The sequence below is a fragment of the Pteropus vampyrus genome, unplaced genomic scaffold (assembly GCF_000151845.1).
Source record: "Pteropus vampyrus isolate Shadow unplaced genomic scaffold, Pvam_2.0 Scaffold2, whole genome shotgun sequence".
Lineage (NCBI taxonomy): Eukaryota > Metazoa > Chordata > Mammalia > Chiroptera > Pteropodidae > Pteropus > Pteropus vampyrus.
In genome coordinates this window covers 9,751,558-9,768,621 of record NW_011888783.1, presented here as the reverse complement: position 1 = coordinate 9,768,621, position 17,064 = coordinate 9,751,558, and the positions used below count along the sequence as shown (strand labels likewise).

Here is a 17,064-nt window from a genome sequence, read left to right as displayed (position 1 = left end):
CCCAACTCTAAAAACTTCTTGCTTTGCTTTATGTTCATCAATAATGAATGGCCCATCCCTGCAATACTCAGAGGGAGCTTACATTGCACTTTTGAGCAACCAATTAGTAATGTACAGTAGATAGAGCCTTTCTTTCAAATCCCAGGGCAGCAAGTCCTTCAAGGCTAGCATTGCATTTTCAATTAGCTGCTGAGTGTATGTTTGGCATGTGTATCAGTGAAGAGGCACACAATTAGCTTATTGTTTCTCTCTGTATTGTACTGAGGAGATTCGAGGCATTGGTGGGGGATCAGGCAAGCCAGGCATCACTGTGGATGTTGGAGAGGGAGTTACTCAGACCTCGGCATCTTCACTTGCTCGCTCTGGAATTACGGCTATTTATTACAAAGCGTGCTGTGTGGTTGGGTGGAGTGCGCCTGAGGAAACACATCTGAGACAGCACTTGGGGTTAGTTTTCCTGAGCTCTTCACATCTCTGACTAACTCTTGTCATTGTCATGGAGCCCAACAGTCCCAAAAAGATACAATTTGCTGTGCCTTTATTCCAGAGTCAGATTGCCCCTGAAGCAGCAGAGCAGGTAAGTGGAATTGGGTGGGGACCCGTAATACAGACATACATTTTTGTTATTAATTGAAAGCTTCTCTACTGCTTGCATTTGCCTTTGTGGCTTTCCAGGATATGTGAATAAAAAATAAGTTGGTCTCCATGCACTATTTGAGTTGCACTGGGTGAACTATTGGTAAGATATGCACTTTATGTGATACAAAATTAACACTTGTTAAGGAAAAATGGTATTATTAGCAATTCAGATTTGGATCCAAAAATCTGTTTCCTTTTGCTTATTAAAATAACAGGTTCAATATTTAGAGAAACTTTAAAAATATTCTCAAAATTAGCAACCTTGTTTTCATTATTATAGAATAAAAAGATTCATTTAACAATGAAAGCATTAAATCTTAAAATAATTTCAGACTTGAGACTTAATATTTTATTGTAATGGTTTTCATTATGTATCTAAAGCAGTAATTGTAAGTATATGTAATATATGATAGATAGGGTTTGTAGGTCTATGTATAATTTAAAAGCCATTTTATTCAGATATTAAAAATAGTATTTTAACATCTAGATTCATGTTTCATGTCGAACATGTCTATATATCTGTATTTCTCTCTCTCTGTCTCTCTCATGAGTGATTGGTTTACGTCTGTATTGTCTTTTGTATTCAGATTTACTTAGATTCTTCATGAAATGGAACCATTTAAAAGATCATTTGCGGTAAAATTATCGCAGTGGAGAGACAAAGGCAAAGAAATTACAGGGTCACCAACCTAATTCATTAATTTCTTAAAACATAAATTATCTTTGAATCTTTTTCCAAATATTATACACAAAGTATTACATTAAATCTGAGACTTATGACTTTCTAGGATGTTTTGGTAATCTGAAGTAGATTCACCCAGACTCAGGCCAGATAAATATAGCATTGAACATGTGTCTATGTTGAATGGGGCAATGGTTCTATCCTGGACAAAATGTCATTGGTATTTGTTATCTACCAACCTAGTGACATATACTTTAGAAATTTACCTATCTATTTAAGAAATTAAGGACACATTAGAAATTCTAACCATAATATGCTCCTGTAACTCTTAAGAAAAAAAAACTATTAGTTTTTATTAAATTACATACTCTCATACGATTCATCTTCTCTCTTTATTTGTTGATTTTTTTTCCAAATGTGATATAGAAAATAAGAAAAGCTTATAATATAAATTAAAAACTAAAGCTGTTAAATTTAACCTGCTAGAAATTTGAGTTTTCTAAGCTTCTCTCATTTAGAAATAAGGGTAATGGATCTTGAAAGCATTATCAATACTATGAGGCTCCAAGAGAGCCATTAAAATTAGCAAGTCATCCCTATATCGTCAATGCGTGTTAATTTTCTGTAGCATCATTTGATTATATACAACTATTTATTTTCTGTGGAAACAGAGCTTTTTGGTCAAAAAAGCTAATAAAGCTAATATCTGACAGTTCTACTGTCTGGCTTTTTAGTATTCAAAATAAAATTAGTGAGCACCTACTGTGTATCCTCTAGTTATTTGTTTTTGTACGTTGGAAAAAGATGAGAACTAGACAGCTTTGTAAATTGTAGAGTAACCTGGGGTACTGTCTGACTCTCACTGAACTTAGCTGGGTCTTTGTTATTCACAGATCAGGAAAAGAAGACCAACACCAGCATCACTTGTGATTCTCAATGAACATAACCCCCCAGGTAAAGAAGCATGATGAATTTCACACTGATGGAACAGAATAGAATTGTTGGAAGAACATTAAGGAGCATGTGACCTCCAAATGATTTCAATTCAGGATTTCGATTAGCAATAATCTAACGAGAGAGTCTATAAAATGGATCATAAACAAAACCAATAATAGATATAGAAACTGTCTCAGTCAACAGCCTGCTTTGCTTCTAGAATGACGTATTGGTGATGATAGGAAATGTTCTGTTAGCATTCGCTGGCATATATTCAGGTGTTTGTATAGAATTTGGTTCAGTGCTTACTAATGAGGCTGATGGAAAGTTGTTTAATTCAGTTTCAGAGCTGAAATTACAGCCCCAGAGATGCTTATATCTTTACAGATTAGGTTTTTTATTCATGAAAGGTTGTTATGAGGTGGGCATTGAGCCAGCATTGGCTATAGCTTTGCTGCTGATGTCATCTCTGAAAAATGCAATTGACAAGTAACCAGATCAATTTTCATCACTGTCCATTTGAGAGCCACTCTGAAGATTTGCATCCATTTGTTGAGGTTTTATTTTCCATTTCCTGTAAAGAGTAAAGCCGCATTATTATTCTTGATAAAGGGCTATGATCTATAACATGCAAACATTAGTTACCTATTGAAGGAGGGTGATTTTAATATCATATTTAAGTGCTGTTTCTAGAAATACAAGTAAGACAACAAAGGTTATGGTATTAATTTGTAACCAGGTGGCACTTGGTGTTGGATTTTTGCAGGTATAAACAATAAGGGTGGACAAAAGGAGTTTGAGTAGTGAAAACATAATAAGTCTGAATATACATTGTAGTAAATAGTCTGACTTTTGCAGATTCCTTTCTAATTAGAGAAACATCCATAAGAAAAGAAAGTACAATTCTAATAAAATATTCATTGTTGGGTCCAAATACAAGAAGGTGTTCAGCTGATGGAAAACAAAAGGCAAATTTATTCCTGCTGAAAATAAAGAATTATAATTGATCCTATACCTTTAAAGTGCTATAGCATTTTAAGATCATTTTCAAATATGTTATCTCTCTTAATTAATGTTAACATATTTGGATGACTAAGAGGTACAAATGGTATGCACTTAAAGTTTACAAATGAATGCAAGTAAATAAACATAATAATGAAATTTTCTCAGATTGGAGGTAATTTTTTAGCAATTTTTTACCACTGCCTTTGCTCAGTGACAGACTTTTCCACAATGTCGTAGAGTTACCTCCCTATGCCAGCCTTGGAAAGAGCTGACCTATTTGATTTCTAGGTTCTTTTCTGCTTCCTAAAGAGCAGCTTTCAGAGTTCTGCAGGTATTGTTACTGTTTGAACACAGTGAAGCCATGTAAGTGACCTTGTGGTTCTTATTTGAGCCCCCAAATAGTAACAACTATTTCTCGAATGCCAAATATGTATCATTTACAGATGAGGAAAGTGAGTATCAGAGTGATGAAGTGATTTTTGCAGAAGTTACTACATTATGTGACAGATTACACAAAAACAGATGATTATAATACTAAAGCCCATGCATTTCCTATGGCATGATGCTGGCCTGCAAATTTCCATTTACATTACATAGTGAAGGCTCTCTAAATGTGACTAAACATTCAGGTTCTACTGACAAGCAAACCCAAACCTTAAATAAGTCCTTTTGTTTAAACCACTTAGTTTAGTAGATTAGGATTTATATTGAAATATCTCTGTCAACCAAATTTAGATTTTCTCTAGAAACTTTTTCTTATCAGACCTCCTAATCACTAGATGGCATTGTCTTATTTCCCTATTGACTCCATTTTTTTTTCTCTGTTTATAAGCACCCTTGGCAAATAGCATGCCACTGACAACTATGCAATTTTAGTAATGTCATCTTTCTGCATCTTCATCCTCTTTTTGGATCCTAGAATAGTTTGCAAGGGACTGAACTGCCTCTGGAAGTATAAAGCAATGGCAGCCCGTATTTGGCCTAGTATGGGTTCTTGTAGCAAAAACTCAAATACTTATGTAGTTTTCTCAGTAAACATGGTCTAGAACCATGATTACTAAGGAAATAAATCTGAGGACCCAACAGACAAACTAATAGCAGCAAAAGAACACCATACCAAACCAAACTCACTCTGGATACTGGTCTAATTAGCCATGTGGTGTTGGGGTAAGGAACAATATTTCCAAGCTTTGTTTTCTTAGCTATAAAATAGAGATTATAATGTCCATCCTTTCGACTTCACAGGGTTGCTGTAATGATTAAAAGAGTTAATGTGAATACACTTTAAAAATGTCTAAGTGCAGCAAATGTTAGGTGTCATTAGCTTATGTGTTCTGGACATACAAACTTTGCACATGATATTTAAGAGTTAAGATATAGCAAGTGGAACAGAATCTTTATAATTTCATCTTTACTAAATATTTCTGTCCTACGCCACAATTCTTTATGTTCCAAATATCTGAACACTATCAAACAAAACAAAACAAAACAAAACAAATAACAGCAACAACAAAAAACCTTGTTAAGTGTCAAATGACCTTTTTAAAGTAATTGCTTCTTCTAGCTCTCAAAAGCAATGTATACTTTGACAAATAAAAATTGACCATAGCTTTAAATCCTGGCAAACTAAACAAATCTCTTCAATTTATTGAAATTGCGCAGCAAACCGGTGAGTGTTGGAATTGCCTATCATTAACGCTGTTTAAAATCCCTGAAAATCTTTCTTTATTGTCAATTAATGAGGCAAGGAAAATTAAATTTTCCATTTAGAGACATAATTAACAAACCCTTTCAATTCATATGATTGGATTGTAATCATTGTTAAGTGATTAGACATAACTTTCTTTTAACCTCTTCAAGAGTTTGTAGACAGTCAATTATAAAAGAATATTTGAAAAAATGATTTAATTTTAAATTTAGAAATATATATGCATTCTGTTTATATTTGATAGAAGAGAAATAGAACAGAAAGATATTTCAACATGTAAATCCAGATTGTTTGTTTCCTAGTTCATCTATGCTGGTCAAAACACACAGATGAGGTAGGCACCTGATTGGTAGGATTCCAGGGACAACAAAATGTCCCATCAGTCCCTTTCGAACCAGTAGTCTAGAATTCTCAGCAGTAGAAGCATTAAAGAAACATACAAAAGTATACCCTCTTAAGGACATATCATTCTCTGGCATAAATTAATCAGTTAACTCAAAATAATGGGAAACAGAACTAAAAATATTGAATTGAAAGCATTGGACCTAAAAATATTTAATAGCAGAGGGTGTGTCTTTATGATGGAGATGACATAAATTATATGCTTATTTCTAAGAATGACTCTAAACAGAAGGCTGTAAAAAAGATACTGGAAACTTGAGATGTGGGGGTAGAGAGGCACCAAAGAAACATTTCATCTTTTTCAAATGTTTTCTGGGGCTACCAGATACCTTTCTGTATTTTCAGTTCCTCTTCTGAGTAGGAGCCTATTTAGGACAAGCTCTCTAAGGCAAAACAGTAGAGCCTCATTGTTTATTCTTGTACTACGTGCTATTTGCTTTTTATCTTGTATAATCTGTAATTAACGAGCTTGGTTCCTATATTTTTACTTAGAGGAATGACTACACATAAATCCTCCTTATTTAGAAATAAATGACAATGCCACTTTCTGCAATTTACTTAATCACATTTCTAGGTTTACTTAAACATTACTTGTCTTTAAATAGACTTCCAAGAAGACTATATTTGATTACTAGTATTAAAAATCTAGAATTGGAAAAGTACTTCAGAAAATATCTAATCTAACCATACATCTCCATGAAAGATACATAAGTCCACATACCAGAAACTCACTCTATTTTATATATCTCAGAGAAGAATCTATAGTTATCCCCAGTTTTCAATTCCAGATTCAATAATTTTACGTTAGAAAATACAGTTTCTTATACCAAACTTGAGTGATGTTCCACTTTATTCTAAAGTAACTCTTTATTTACTCACTTTTTTATAATAAATTTTATTTACTCACTTTTTTAAATGCTAAAAAGAATTCTTTATTATTTTCTTTTCTGGATTGAATATTCCCAGGCCCCTGTAAAGCTTTAATGAACTGTATTCAATTTCCCTTTGTCTGTTGGCCTTTGGAGCCAAGAGCTGTACACAATCTTCCAGTGAGAAGCCAGCCTAGACTAGGCCTTCTGAATATTAAAGTTTGTGGCATTCATTCTTTCCACTTACTGTTAAGCAGAGACAATATGGTTACAATTAAATTTAATGGACCTGATGCCTACTAAACATGAGTGAACTATAAGAAGCTTGGAGCTTAGTGAAGATTTGGGTAAATACCCAGGAGTTTTGGCATCATTTAAAATCTTGTACATCTAAAAATTGCAACCAGAAATATAATATAAAATGGTTTGGGGTCTTATATATTGAACTTCCTATCACAGTCGAATTTGAGGGGAAGATTGAGTTTATCTTTGACAATTTTAGCTCCAAATATTCTTAGAAATGAGGAATTAAAAAAAAAAAAGCATTTTCTTACATAGATCAGGATCTTAAAAATTAGTTAACATGAGGAACACAAATTAAATATCACACTGTCTCCCTTCAACCTTGATAGTAAGTCTAGTCAGTAGAGAGAACTGGAATTTCCAATTGATTGAGTTATTCAGTTCCACAAACTGAAAAAGAAGCCATAGTCCATTCTGGATATAGCATGTGACTTTCTGAATGAGGCTCACATTTTATGACTCTAATGCTAAGCCAATGAGATTTTGAAGGTTCTGGATTTATAATCTCAAGACATTGAATGACAGCTAGAGAGTATTGCTGGACTCAGATAGTGGTTAAAAATAGAGGGGCTCCAAGAATTGCTGACAATGGGAGGTTTCGCAGGGTCAACAAAGTTAAAGTGAAGATTTATTTCCAGTGTTAGGGCATTCATATGCACATACTCTTTTCATGGAGACTCTGTTATAAAATGAATAATTTGTGGTCAAAAGACAATGGGCACCTTGAGTGCAAGGTTCAGAATCACACTGAGGATTTTCCTGGTACTCTTAAGGATGAGTAAGAAAGACGTCATCAGCCCAGTCCTGGACATGCCTGTCACCTATGGGGACCTCCAATCAAATGTATTCAAGTAAAAGTGTACTGGACCCACAGTTCATACAGTTTCATTTCATTCTAGGTTTTCTCATATTCTCTGGGAATGTGGTTGTAATTCATTCTGATTCACTATCCTTGTTAATTGTTTAACATTTATTTTGCCATCTCAGTACTAACGATAGTACAAAACAATGTCCAATGTTTGAAGACCATTCAAGAGTTAACCAGTATTGATTTTTATGAGATTGTCAGAAAAACTTATTTTTTTCTCCTCAGAGTTCATTTCTATGAGTTATTACATGCCAAACCATGCTGAATGATCTAATAACAAGTGATGAATGTAGCTTTCAGAGATTCATGTACTATACCATTGATTGACTTATTTGTTTATAACTATTCAGTCTGTGCAGCCAAATAGCCCCAAAATTGTGAGCCAAAAGTGAGGTTCTAGTTCCTAGTAATGGCCAAGTTTGCTACACTATAAGTGTTCAAAGGAACTAGTATAATCTTTAAGTTAAATGAAAGAAAATGAAAGGGCAAATTATAAAACAATGAAATAGTGCCACTTTATTTCAGCAAGATTACTAGTTTTGCTCATTTTGAATAACAGCATATATTGCTCATCTTTTATGTTGATTTTAATTAGAAATAGCTTGGTGACGTATGATTGTAGGGTCAATTTATTTCATTTTTCTTGGTCTTTGTTTCCCTACTTATGATGAATGTAACAGATGAAAATACCTTTAAGGTACTTTTGCATGATGTAGAGAAGCAGTATCTGTAGTAGGTTAAACACTAGCTTTGGATTAAGACCAGAGTTTGAATCTCAGCTTTGTGGGGGTGAGACATTGGGTGTGTATTTAATCTCTCTGTGCTTGGTTTCCTCCTTTCTTAAATAGGATATTGAAGTGTGAAACAATGCATAGATAGCATAGTACCTGCAAACAAGGTGATGCTGAAGTCATGCAATCCCCTGCATCATGATATCTGTGTTGAGAAAAGCTGAGTTCTCCTAAAACCTGCATTTCTTATTGGAAGATGGCCCAGTTCTTTTTCAATCCTAACTGTATTAGACAGTCTCAGCATCCCTAAGAGATGGGAGTTCTTGATAAGAGAAAAGATGTACCATACCTCTTTAATCATCAGGATAAGAATACACAATTAAAGGCATCTTATATTGTGATATTGTGATATTTCTTCAACTGAACATGTCTTGTTTACAAATATAATTTTCATGAAATATGTCTTTTAAAATTTGTAAAGTAAGCATGCTACTGATGTCTATAAAGTTATGAAAATACTATTGCAAGCATTAGAGATCTTTGTGGCAGATTGGTATATGACCAAAAATGAAATTCATATTCTAATAGTATGTGGAAAGAAAGAAGTTTGAATATCGAGTATAAAAACCATTAGAGATAGGTATCAGACACTCATTTTGATTGCTCACATTGATCCCACTCCATTTGTTCTCCCTTCCATACACCATCCCAGTGCTGTGGTTAAGCTTTTTCTTTTTGGTTCCTTCTTTTGGTTCTTCTGACTTAGACTAGACTTGCTCATTTGTGTAAATCAATCTCCACATTTTCCACCTATTTCTCTTATTTAAATTACAGCAGGAGACTCACATCAATTTCAAGTTTTCCCTGACTAACCTCATTCATTGCTGGATTTGTTATTTCAAAACTCTTCCCTCTCTCCACCTCTTGAAGCTATTTATTGGTTGATACATTCAATTCAATTCAGTAAATATTTATTGAGTTTTTCTTCTAAGTCCTCCAGGAACATGTGGTCTAGGTAACAGAGAATAATACATCTGGATAAACTAGAATACAATTGTAATAATAGAAATTCCAACTGCTCAGACCATGGTAAGATTAATTCTGGCCAAGACATAGAGGCATTTATTTATCATGCTCACGAATCTCTAAAGCATTTGTATGACTTCTTTTGATCTTTTGGCTTTCAGCTTTTAAGGGTTGGTGTCAGAGCTAAAATTTTATTATTTATTCAAAACTAATAGAGTAGATACATCTACTCAAACTAGCAGAGTGACTATCTAGTAGAGTAGTTATTAGATACCCATGGATTATTTAATTTAAATGGATAATAAATAGATTTCAAATGAAATGACAATCTATCAAACTTTTTGAGTACTCACTCTCACTAAGGCACAGTGTTAGCTCCTCTGGGGCATAAAATAGTAAACTATCATTTCTATGCTCATGAAGAAACCTACCTGAGACATATTTATAACACATGTGTATTGATAGTAAAACTAACCATAAGTGGCAAAAATACAAAATATATTTAAACTCAGTACAGAAATGTCCATCTCAGGACATTTTGGGGGTATTAAATTATAATGTTGCAAAGCACAGTACAAAGACTAGGTGCTTCATAAGTAGCATCTATTATTTTGGGGAGACAGGCATGTAGTACCTAGAAGTAGAGGCACTGGAATCATTCAGCCCTGTATATGGATCTCAGATGGCTGCTACTGCCTGTGTTTCCCCAGGAAAGTGGCTCATCCTCCTCAGTTCTATTAAAGTGAGGAAGTTGGGTTCCTATCACTCTGAAATGCATTTCATTTTTTTGAATACTTCCATATTTCACTAAATACAAAATATATTCATTAGAAAGTAGACTATTCTGTGTCTATTAAATAAAACGATGTGCATTTTTGTGTCTGCAAAATAATACACATGGACCACATCATTGTCAGCTGTTCTGGGGAGTTAAAGGCACATCCAGTTTCAAATTTAAGATTGAAAAAGTCACTAACAGCTCTTGCTAATTGTATCTAGTTCATAATCATATCCAGGACAGTGGTACTTGGCAACCTCTAACAAAAAATAAAATCTAACCTTACTGTGTAAGTATCGGAGAAGTGTTATTTCCATATTTCTTTATTTTAGAATTGCTCAGGAACAAACCTACAAGCTTCGGGATTCTACTCTTTCTCCCATTATTTTCTAGTCATGGCTTTGACTAAGTAGTGAGCTGACTCTGTTCCAGCAATTCTAGACACAATTTAGTAGCAGAATTTACTAGGAGCTTAAACTATATTCCTAGGACCTAGGCAGGTGACATATATGAGTGCCTGTACTCTGTGCAGGACATCGTGATGGAAACTATGGTTTACTTGGAGGATGCAAGTTCCATTCAAGGCCGTCAGGTTAAACAAACAGACAAAACTACAAACAAAAAAGCCTCCATGAGGGATGGGGGCACCTAGGTGGTAAGATTATAGAGATGCTGGAAAATATCTCCCTAAATCGGGTTCCATACTACCTGAAATTTTACCTTTTGAAGTTATTATTACTGAAGTTATTGTTATTACTATATACTCTATCTTCTAAAATGTAAGTACTCTGGCCAGATGTAATTCCTTCACTCTAACAATTTAGAACAGTAGTCTACCTGGAGCTCAGAAGGAATCTTGAAAGCCTCAGGTGAAAGGGGAGGAATGACCTGGAGAAAATGTCCCAGCTGCTCATTTCCTCATGTCTACTTTGTTAGCTATCACCTCCTTCTCCATGCTATGTCCCCCCGCACACTCATCTCTAGTATTTTAAGGGTATCCAGCACATGCTGGGAAATGTTACATCTATATCTGTGAGAATTCTCTGTGCTATGGGTAGAAGATTATCTTTTAATTTAATTCAATGACCTTGTATCACTTAGAGTAATATGATATAGAGACAATTATAGTGCTTAACAAAGCTATTAGTGAAATAAGTTGCCAAAATCTGCATCATCAAAGGAAGATATATTGACAGTCTGGTTAGAATACAATTACACTTTGACCTTGGCAATAATGCTGAGGGAAAAGTATTATATGAACTAAGAAAAGCTAGGAAATTTGTAATCTTTCTTTTTTTTTCATTCTCTGGGAGAAATTTTCCATCATTATGGGAAACAGTTTCAGAATCACATTCTTTGTATATAAATATATATTGACCTGCTTGTAAAATAGAACTTAATGCACAAAATAGAAAAATGAGAACAAAAGTTATTTTGGAATCCAATTTTTAGAATAATTTGCCTCAATAATGCAACATTATTTTATACTTTTTCTCCTGTCTGATGAAAAACAGACTGTTAGAAAACATGTACACATATCTATTTGCACAAACACATGTACATATACATATACATATATAATTCAAATACCCAACCACATCATTGTTTTCTAAAGCACTCCAACTATGTGTAAAAATATCACAATAAAATTTACCTCCACTAAGTGATGTGACTTACAAAGGCCAGGGCCTACCAAAGCATCTAGAAAAGCTTTGTGGATTCAAGTTATAAATGGAATAAAACTAATAATAATTATTTAAACATCTAACCATTTGAATTTAAAACCAACATATCAAAAGCTAATCAGATTATTTAAAAACCATTAGTAAAAAAGCCATTGAAATTACTGGCATAGATTCAAATGATGAGATTCATTAAACTATTATTTTTTTAAATCAGAAGAATGTTTTAAAAAATAAGTTACATTTATTGAATAGTAATTGCTTTAAGACTATCTTCTCATTTGGCTAGGCTTTCCATGCCCATTTTCATGATTTATGAATATAAAGAGAAACATAATTAGATATAGAAAGGGAGCTTCTCCTCTACCAGCTGAAAGTTAGTGTCTAACTGAAATGTGTCACCAATTTGAACTCAACCTATTAACTCTTGACCTTAGAATTTCTGTTAATAATATTCCTATTCTTCTAAGTGCTGAACCATCCAAACTTAGAATCATCTCTCTGTCTCTCTGTCTCTTTCTTTGTGTGTGTCTCTCTCTGTCTCTTGCCCCCTAAATCTATCAATGGCTTTTCTGCTGATTCTGTTACACAGGTTGAATTTATCCCTCTATATTTTTATTGCCTCTGGTCAGTCTAGGACTGACTTATTGTTTTATTCCAAAATCACACAATAACTTGCAAACTGCTTTTCCATGATTTTAACCCTGAGTGGTGGTTTTGTGTAGAGCTGAGAGCCCTAACCTTAGAGTCAGTGAACATGGCAAGACTGTCAGACTTCCATGAAGCACAGATTATGGTAATCCCAGCACTGATTGTGCTGCTGGAATCAAGCATAATGTGTGCTAACAACACTGCTGGTAGTAGACTTGTTCTTTCTCCACTCTGGTTTACGTGAGAGGCTTTGGCAGACTTAATTATGTAATGAGTGATAGGTTAGGGCAGAGTTACTTTTCATAAATGATTTGTTATGACCTCTCATTTGTATATTATAGTTTACTTGTCCTAGCTTTCAATTAGCTATGATAAGGCACATGAGGTCTTCTCATGAAGAGCTCATATATTTTATCATAATCTACTCATGAATCTTATTTCTTGCTTTGAGTCAGTCAGTCATTTCCTCCATAGTCAATGGAACCTCTATTACTCAAATTGTTGATAATTGTACTCCAGCTGAGATCTAATTAAAGGAAAGAAATAAACAGAGCAAAAAAAAAATAATAATAATTGTGTTAGATTATGATAAACATTAATGCTTTTCTATTTCCTCATTTATTTTTTGCTGAGCCTTCTAAAGCTCAATACAGAAAACTTGCTCATTTGCCATAGGTACCTTCTTACTGAAAATAACTTTTCCTTATATGCAGGGATTTCAGATCAAGCAGGACAGACTCAGACTGGATTTGTTTTCTAAAGCACTCCAAGGATTACCCACTCTTCCTTCATAGATCCTAAGCACTAGCCACTTGCTCCAGTGATTAAAAGATTTTTCAGGAATAATACCAGAGACTGAATTACTATCACATTTCAGTGAAAAAAAATATCATGAATGACTGAGCTAAAATGGCTCATCTCAAATTCTGCCACAGGTCATTTTACTTGGTGAAGAGCCCAGAATTCCTGCTTTACTCTGCCAATGAAGGGCACTTTTTGCTTAAGGTCTTGGAGAAAGTCAAAGATGCTTTATACCCTAGTTCTACATATGGTTCATAGCCTTCATTGGAATCAAGGCCAAGATGAGCTGTATTGTTTATATAGACAATTACAGTATAAGGAGCAGATTCAAAAATATATTTTGATATACACTTAGGATACAAAAACATAAAATATCTCTAAATTACATATAAAACAATTTTAAAAATCATGTAAGTTTAAAGGCAAATTTAAGAAGTTAATAGTAATGTATCTTACCTTTGAAAGTTTTATAGTTTGCAACCTATTTGACCTATAATATACATCCCAACAACTCTGTGAGATGAATTTTACAGAAGGAGGGCGATAGGAGAGCTGCTCAAGTCAAAGAAGCTAGTAAGTTAGTAGGTCTAAAAGTTAAACATAGGTTGTCTATCCAAGGTCTGCGCTTTCGACTATGTTAATAACATTTTTCTTTCTACAAATAGGCAACATCATACTCTTGCTGTTTTATTTCTGTCTCCTTCTTGGAAGTAATTATAAGCAACTTCCTCATTGTAACTTGACCAAGTAAGGTTCTTTTTGATGTGAATATCAGAATGTACTTCTTCTTATTCCAAAGTAAGTAACTTGGAGTGGTGATTCTATACCTTTTCCTTTTTTTTTTCTTTGATAATTATTAGACTTTAGAGTTATTAATACTAGATTTTTTTATGTAAGCAAAAAAATCATATAACCAAACAAAAATAAATCTCATGCATTATTTCATTTTTAGAGTTAGACCCTGTTATTTATGTCTTTATTTGCTATCTATATACCTACACTTATTAAAACAATCTTTGTCTTGACTTAAAACATTAGTTGGAAGGCTAATACAAAAGTTTACATTTGTATTCTAGTTGACCCAGAATATGACTGATTTGTATACATACTACATTGTCATCTTTTCTTCCAATCTACTGTAGTTCTTCTTATCTTTTTAGACTCAGATCAAATCCCTCTTTCTCCATCAAACCTTCATCAACCACTCCAGCTGGAAGGCTTTACTGAAGTAGAAGTAAAAAGTCATTGGATTCATTAACTCATTTGCTCCGATTGTCAATGACTTTCTGTCACCTAGTAATACCCTGAAGGAATAAATTATAGAATTATTAAATTTTGATGTGAGTTAGAAGAAGAGATGTTGGGTCACAAGGCCCTTCCATGTGTATCAGGCTTTAGTTAAGTCCTCTTTGGGTAGCAGGGCTGCAGAATAGGGCTCTGAGGATCTGGGAGAGTGACTAGGAGAAACTCTTACTTTGGGAGGAAAATAGGGACCACTTAAAAATACCTGATTTATCCTTGTCTTCACATTTCACAAGGACCTACAAATGATAACCCATGGAATTGTCATATTTTTGAGAGTAATTTAAAGTGGCTTTTGCAGCACAACATACAGGATGAAAAACATTCTTGGAATCATCTTAATAAGGCTAAATTTTAGTAGTTGAGGACTTGAGCTACTTGTTTCATTGTTTTAGTATAGACATGCTGCGAATCAAGCACCATAGACAACTAGTGACTGAATACATAGATTTTGCGTAATAATAATCTTGGGACTTCTTATGTTTTATAGGACAATCTATAGACTGAATATGTTTGTCTAATAACCAATTTTATTTTTCTTTTACTATCTTTATTCAAATCTGATTTTAAATTGTCAGTAAAGTGGTAATGATAGAAAACTGAATATAATCAATTTGGTTGTTTTCTTACAGGAATACAGGAGTTCAAGAGTTCAATTCAATACCATCATACGGCAGCAGTATCTAATCCACTAATGGCCATATATTTTCCTTCTACGGCTACTAGCATATGTACCCAGATAAATAGAGCTAGGTTTCTTTTCATTTCTTTTGAATTATGAAATAAACATTTCACCCAGTAATTCTCTTAAACTATTTCCTTTTCTTAGCAATAAGTTAATAGTAACCTGTAGTCAATACCGAAAATAAAATAGTTCTTTACTTACCAAAAGCATTTAAAATTGCACACTTCACCTAAGTCTATTTGATTGGTTTGTATGTAATATTCCTACATAAGCAGAACATATTGATGGTAGAAAACATAATTTTAAAGTGGACCTTGTACCTTCTGTTTCTTTCCCATCACTTTGTACACAAAGAAACCATAGAAACAACTTACTTTGGTCCCAGTGAATTATTTGCAGGCATATCTACATAAAGCTTCACATTACAACATCTCAGCTGCTTTATTATCTTCTGACTAATATTAGATTGGGCTCTATATTTCTGTTATCTGGGTACTTATTAACATGTCTATCATTATAGGCATACTGCTGACATATTACATAAAAATGAGTCTACAGCCATGCTACCCTGAACAAGCCTGATCCCATCTGATCTCAGAAGCTAAGCAGGGTTGGGTCTGGTTAGTACTTGGATAGGAGACCACCTAGGAAGACCAGGTGCTGTAGGCATAAAAAGTAAGGGATTGTATGCTGAAAAGGTCCTTGCAATCTGTGAGGTCAACCAAGGGTTGCCTTGCCTTAAAAACAAACAAACAAACAAACAAAAAAAAGCTCATTGTAGGCATCGACCCCATTTACTCATTTCTAATTTAGTTTGACATTCTTCTTGTCAATTTTTCCACACATATCACAACCACACATACTTTCTATTGAGATTTTTTTCCCCTTTTAATATTAAATTTTTCTGTGGAGAAGCTAGAATTTGGAATTGACCTCGTGTTGTTAAAGCTATAGGCTTACATATCACTTTAGTGAAAAATCTGAAAGGCTTTAGCATCAAACTACTTAGGAGAAAGTAACTTTCTTAGATATGAAATAAATTTTTGAAACTTCAACATAAAACAAATTTAGAAGAAATAGAGTATGATGTTCTACTTCAAATCGTACATTCTAAGGGATATATACAAACTGAAATAAAACAAGGAAAAGCAAAAAATAAAAACAATTTAAAACATCATTTGTACTGAAGTCATCAGATTTATATTTTTATTAATAATGTAGTTATTATGCAAAATGGGTAAAATTCCTTGTTCTTAGAATAGTTGGATTTTGCCTTTTACTAATAATTTTGGTTGAATGTTTGCATGAAGGAAAAAAGAAAATGACTAAGATTGAAAGCACGAAAATGATATTTCAAAGAACTGAAAAAATATTATTGGCTTTTAACATTGTTTATTAATATACTTCACGATCTTGACTGATTTGCATGCCTTAAATGTTCCAAATCAAATTATAAATACAGTAACATTTATACTAAGTGCCACCAAATATTTGGTAGCACAAAGCATATGTGGAAAAATGTATTGATAAGATCACCTCAAATAGTACATTGTAATTGTCACCTTCTTCCTCTTCTTTTCCTTCTTCCCCTTCTTCTTTCTCTTCCTCTTCCTCCTCTTCCTCTTCCTCCTCATCCCCCTTCTCTTTCTCTATCTTCTCCTCTTCCTCCTTCTCCTCCTCCTCCTCCTTCTCTTTCTCCTTCTATAACTTGTAGAACTATTTTACGCAAAGCCATGGTAAAAACAAAAACAAAAAACAAAAAAACCTGCCCTCGACCATCCTATTGGGAGAGGATGAAATCTGTATTTTCTCCCATAACCAAGCATATAGCAAGGAGCTTCCTTTGGTGAGGGGTGGTGGTGGTTAATAACATTGTGACAATAATCAGTGTGTCAAAAATATGAAGGGGTGCATAAATTGTCAATAGTTTAAACTATTATAGTAGAGTCATCTGTAATTTGTGCTTATATTGGAGATCTACTCTATATAATATTCT

At 33.7% G+C, this 17,064-nt stretch overlaps 1 protein-coding gene and 1 non-coding gene across 3 annotated transcripts in view; both read left to right on the top strand.

Annotated features, from left to right (window-relative positions):
- Positions 1 to 210: 210 nt before the first annotated feature.
- The window catches only part of PPP1R1C (protein phosphatase 1 regulatory inhibitor subunit 1C), a 114,715-nt gene continuing 97,861 nt past the window's right edge, over positions 211 to 17,064 (top strand). The window contains exons 1-2 of one of the 2 annotated variants that reach the window (XM_011356563.1): positions 211 to 577; positions 2,215 to 2,275. In XM_011356563.1, coding sequence (XP_011354865.1) covers positions 497 to 577; positions 2,215 to 2,275 — 142 coding nt within the window. In that variant the 5' untranslated portion in view covers positions 211 to 496. Of the gene's footprint in view, positions 578 to 2,193; positions 2,276 to 17,064 lie in introns of both variants that reach the window. The other variant, XM_011356553.1, reaches the window with a different exon arrangement.
- LOC111739355 lies at positions 15,619 to 15,737 on the top strand. The gene has a single exon (XR_002780218.1). It is a non-coding gene; the product is annotated as a 5S ribosomal RNA (ribosomal RNA).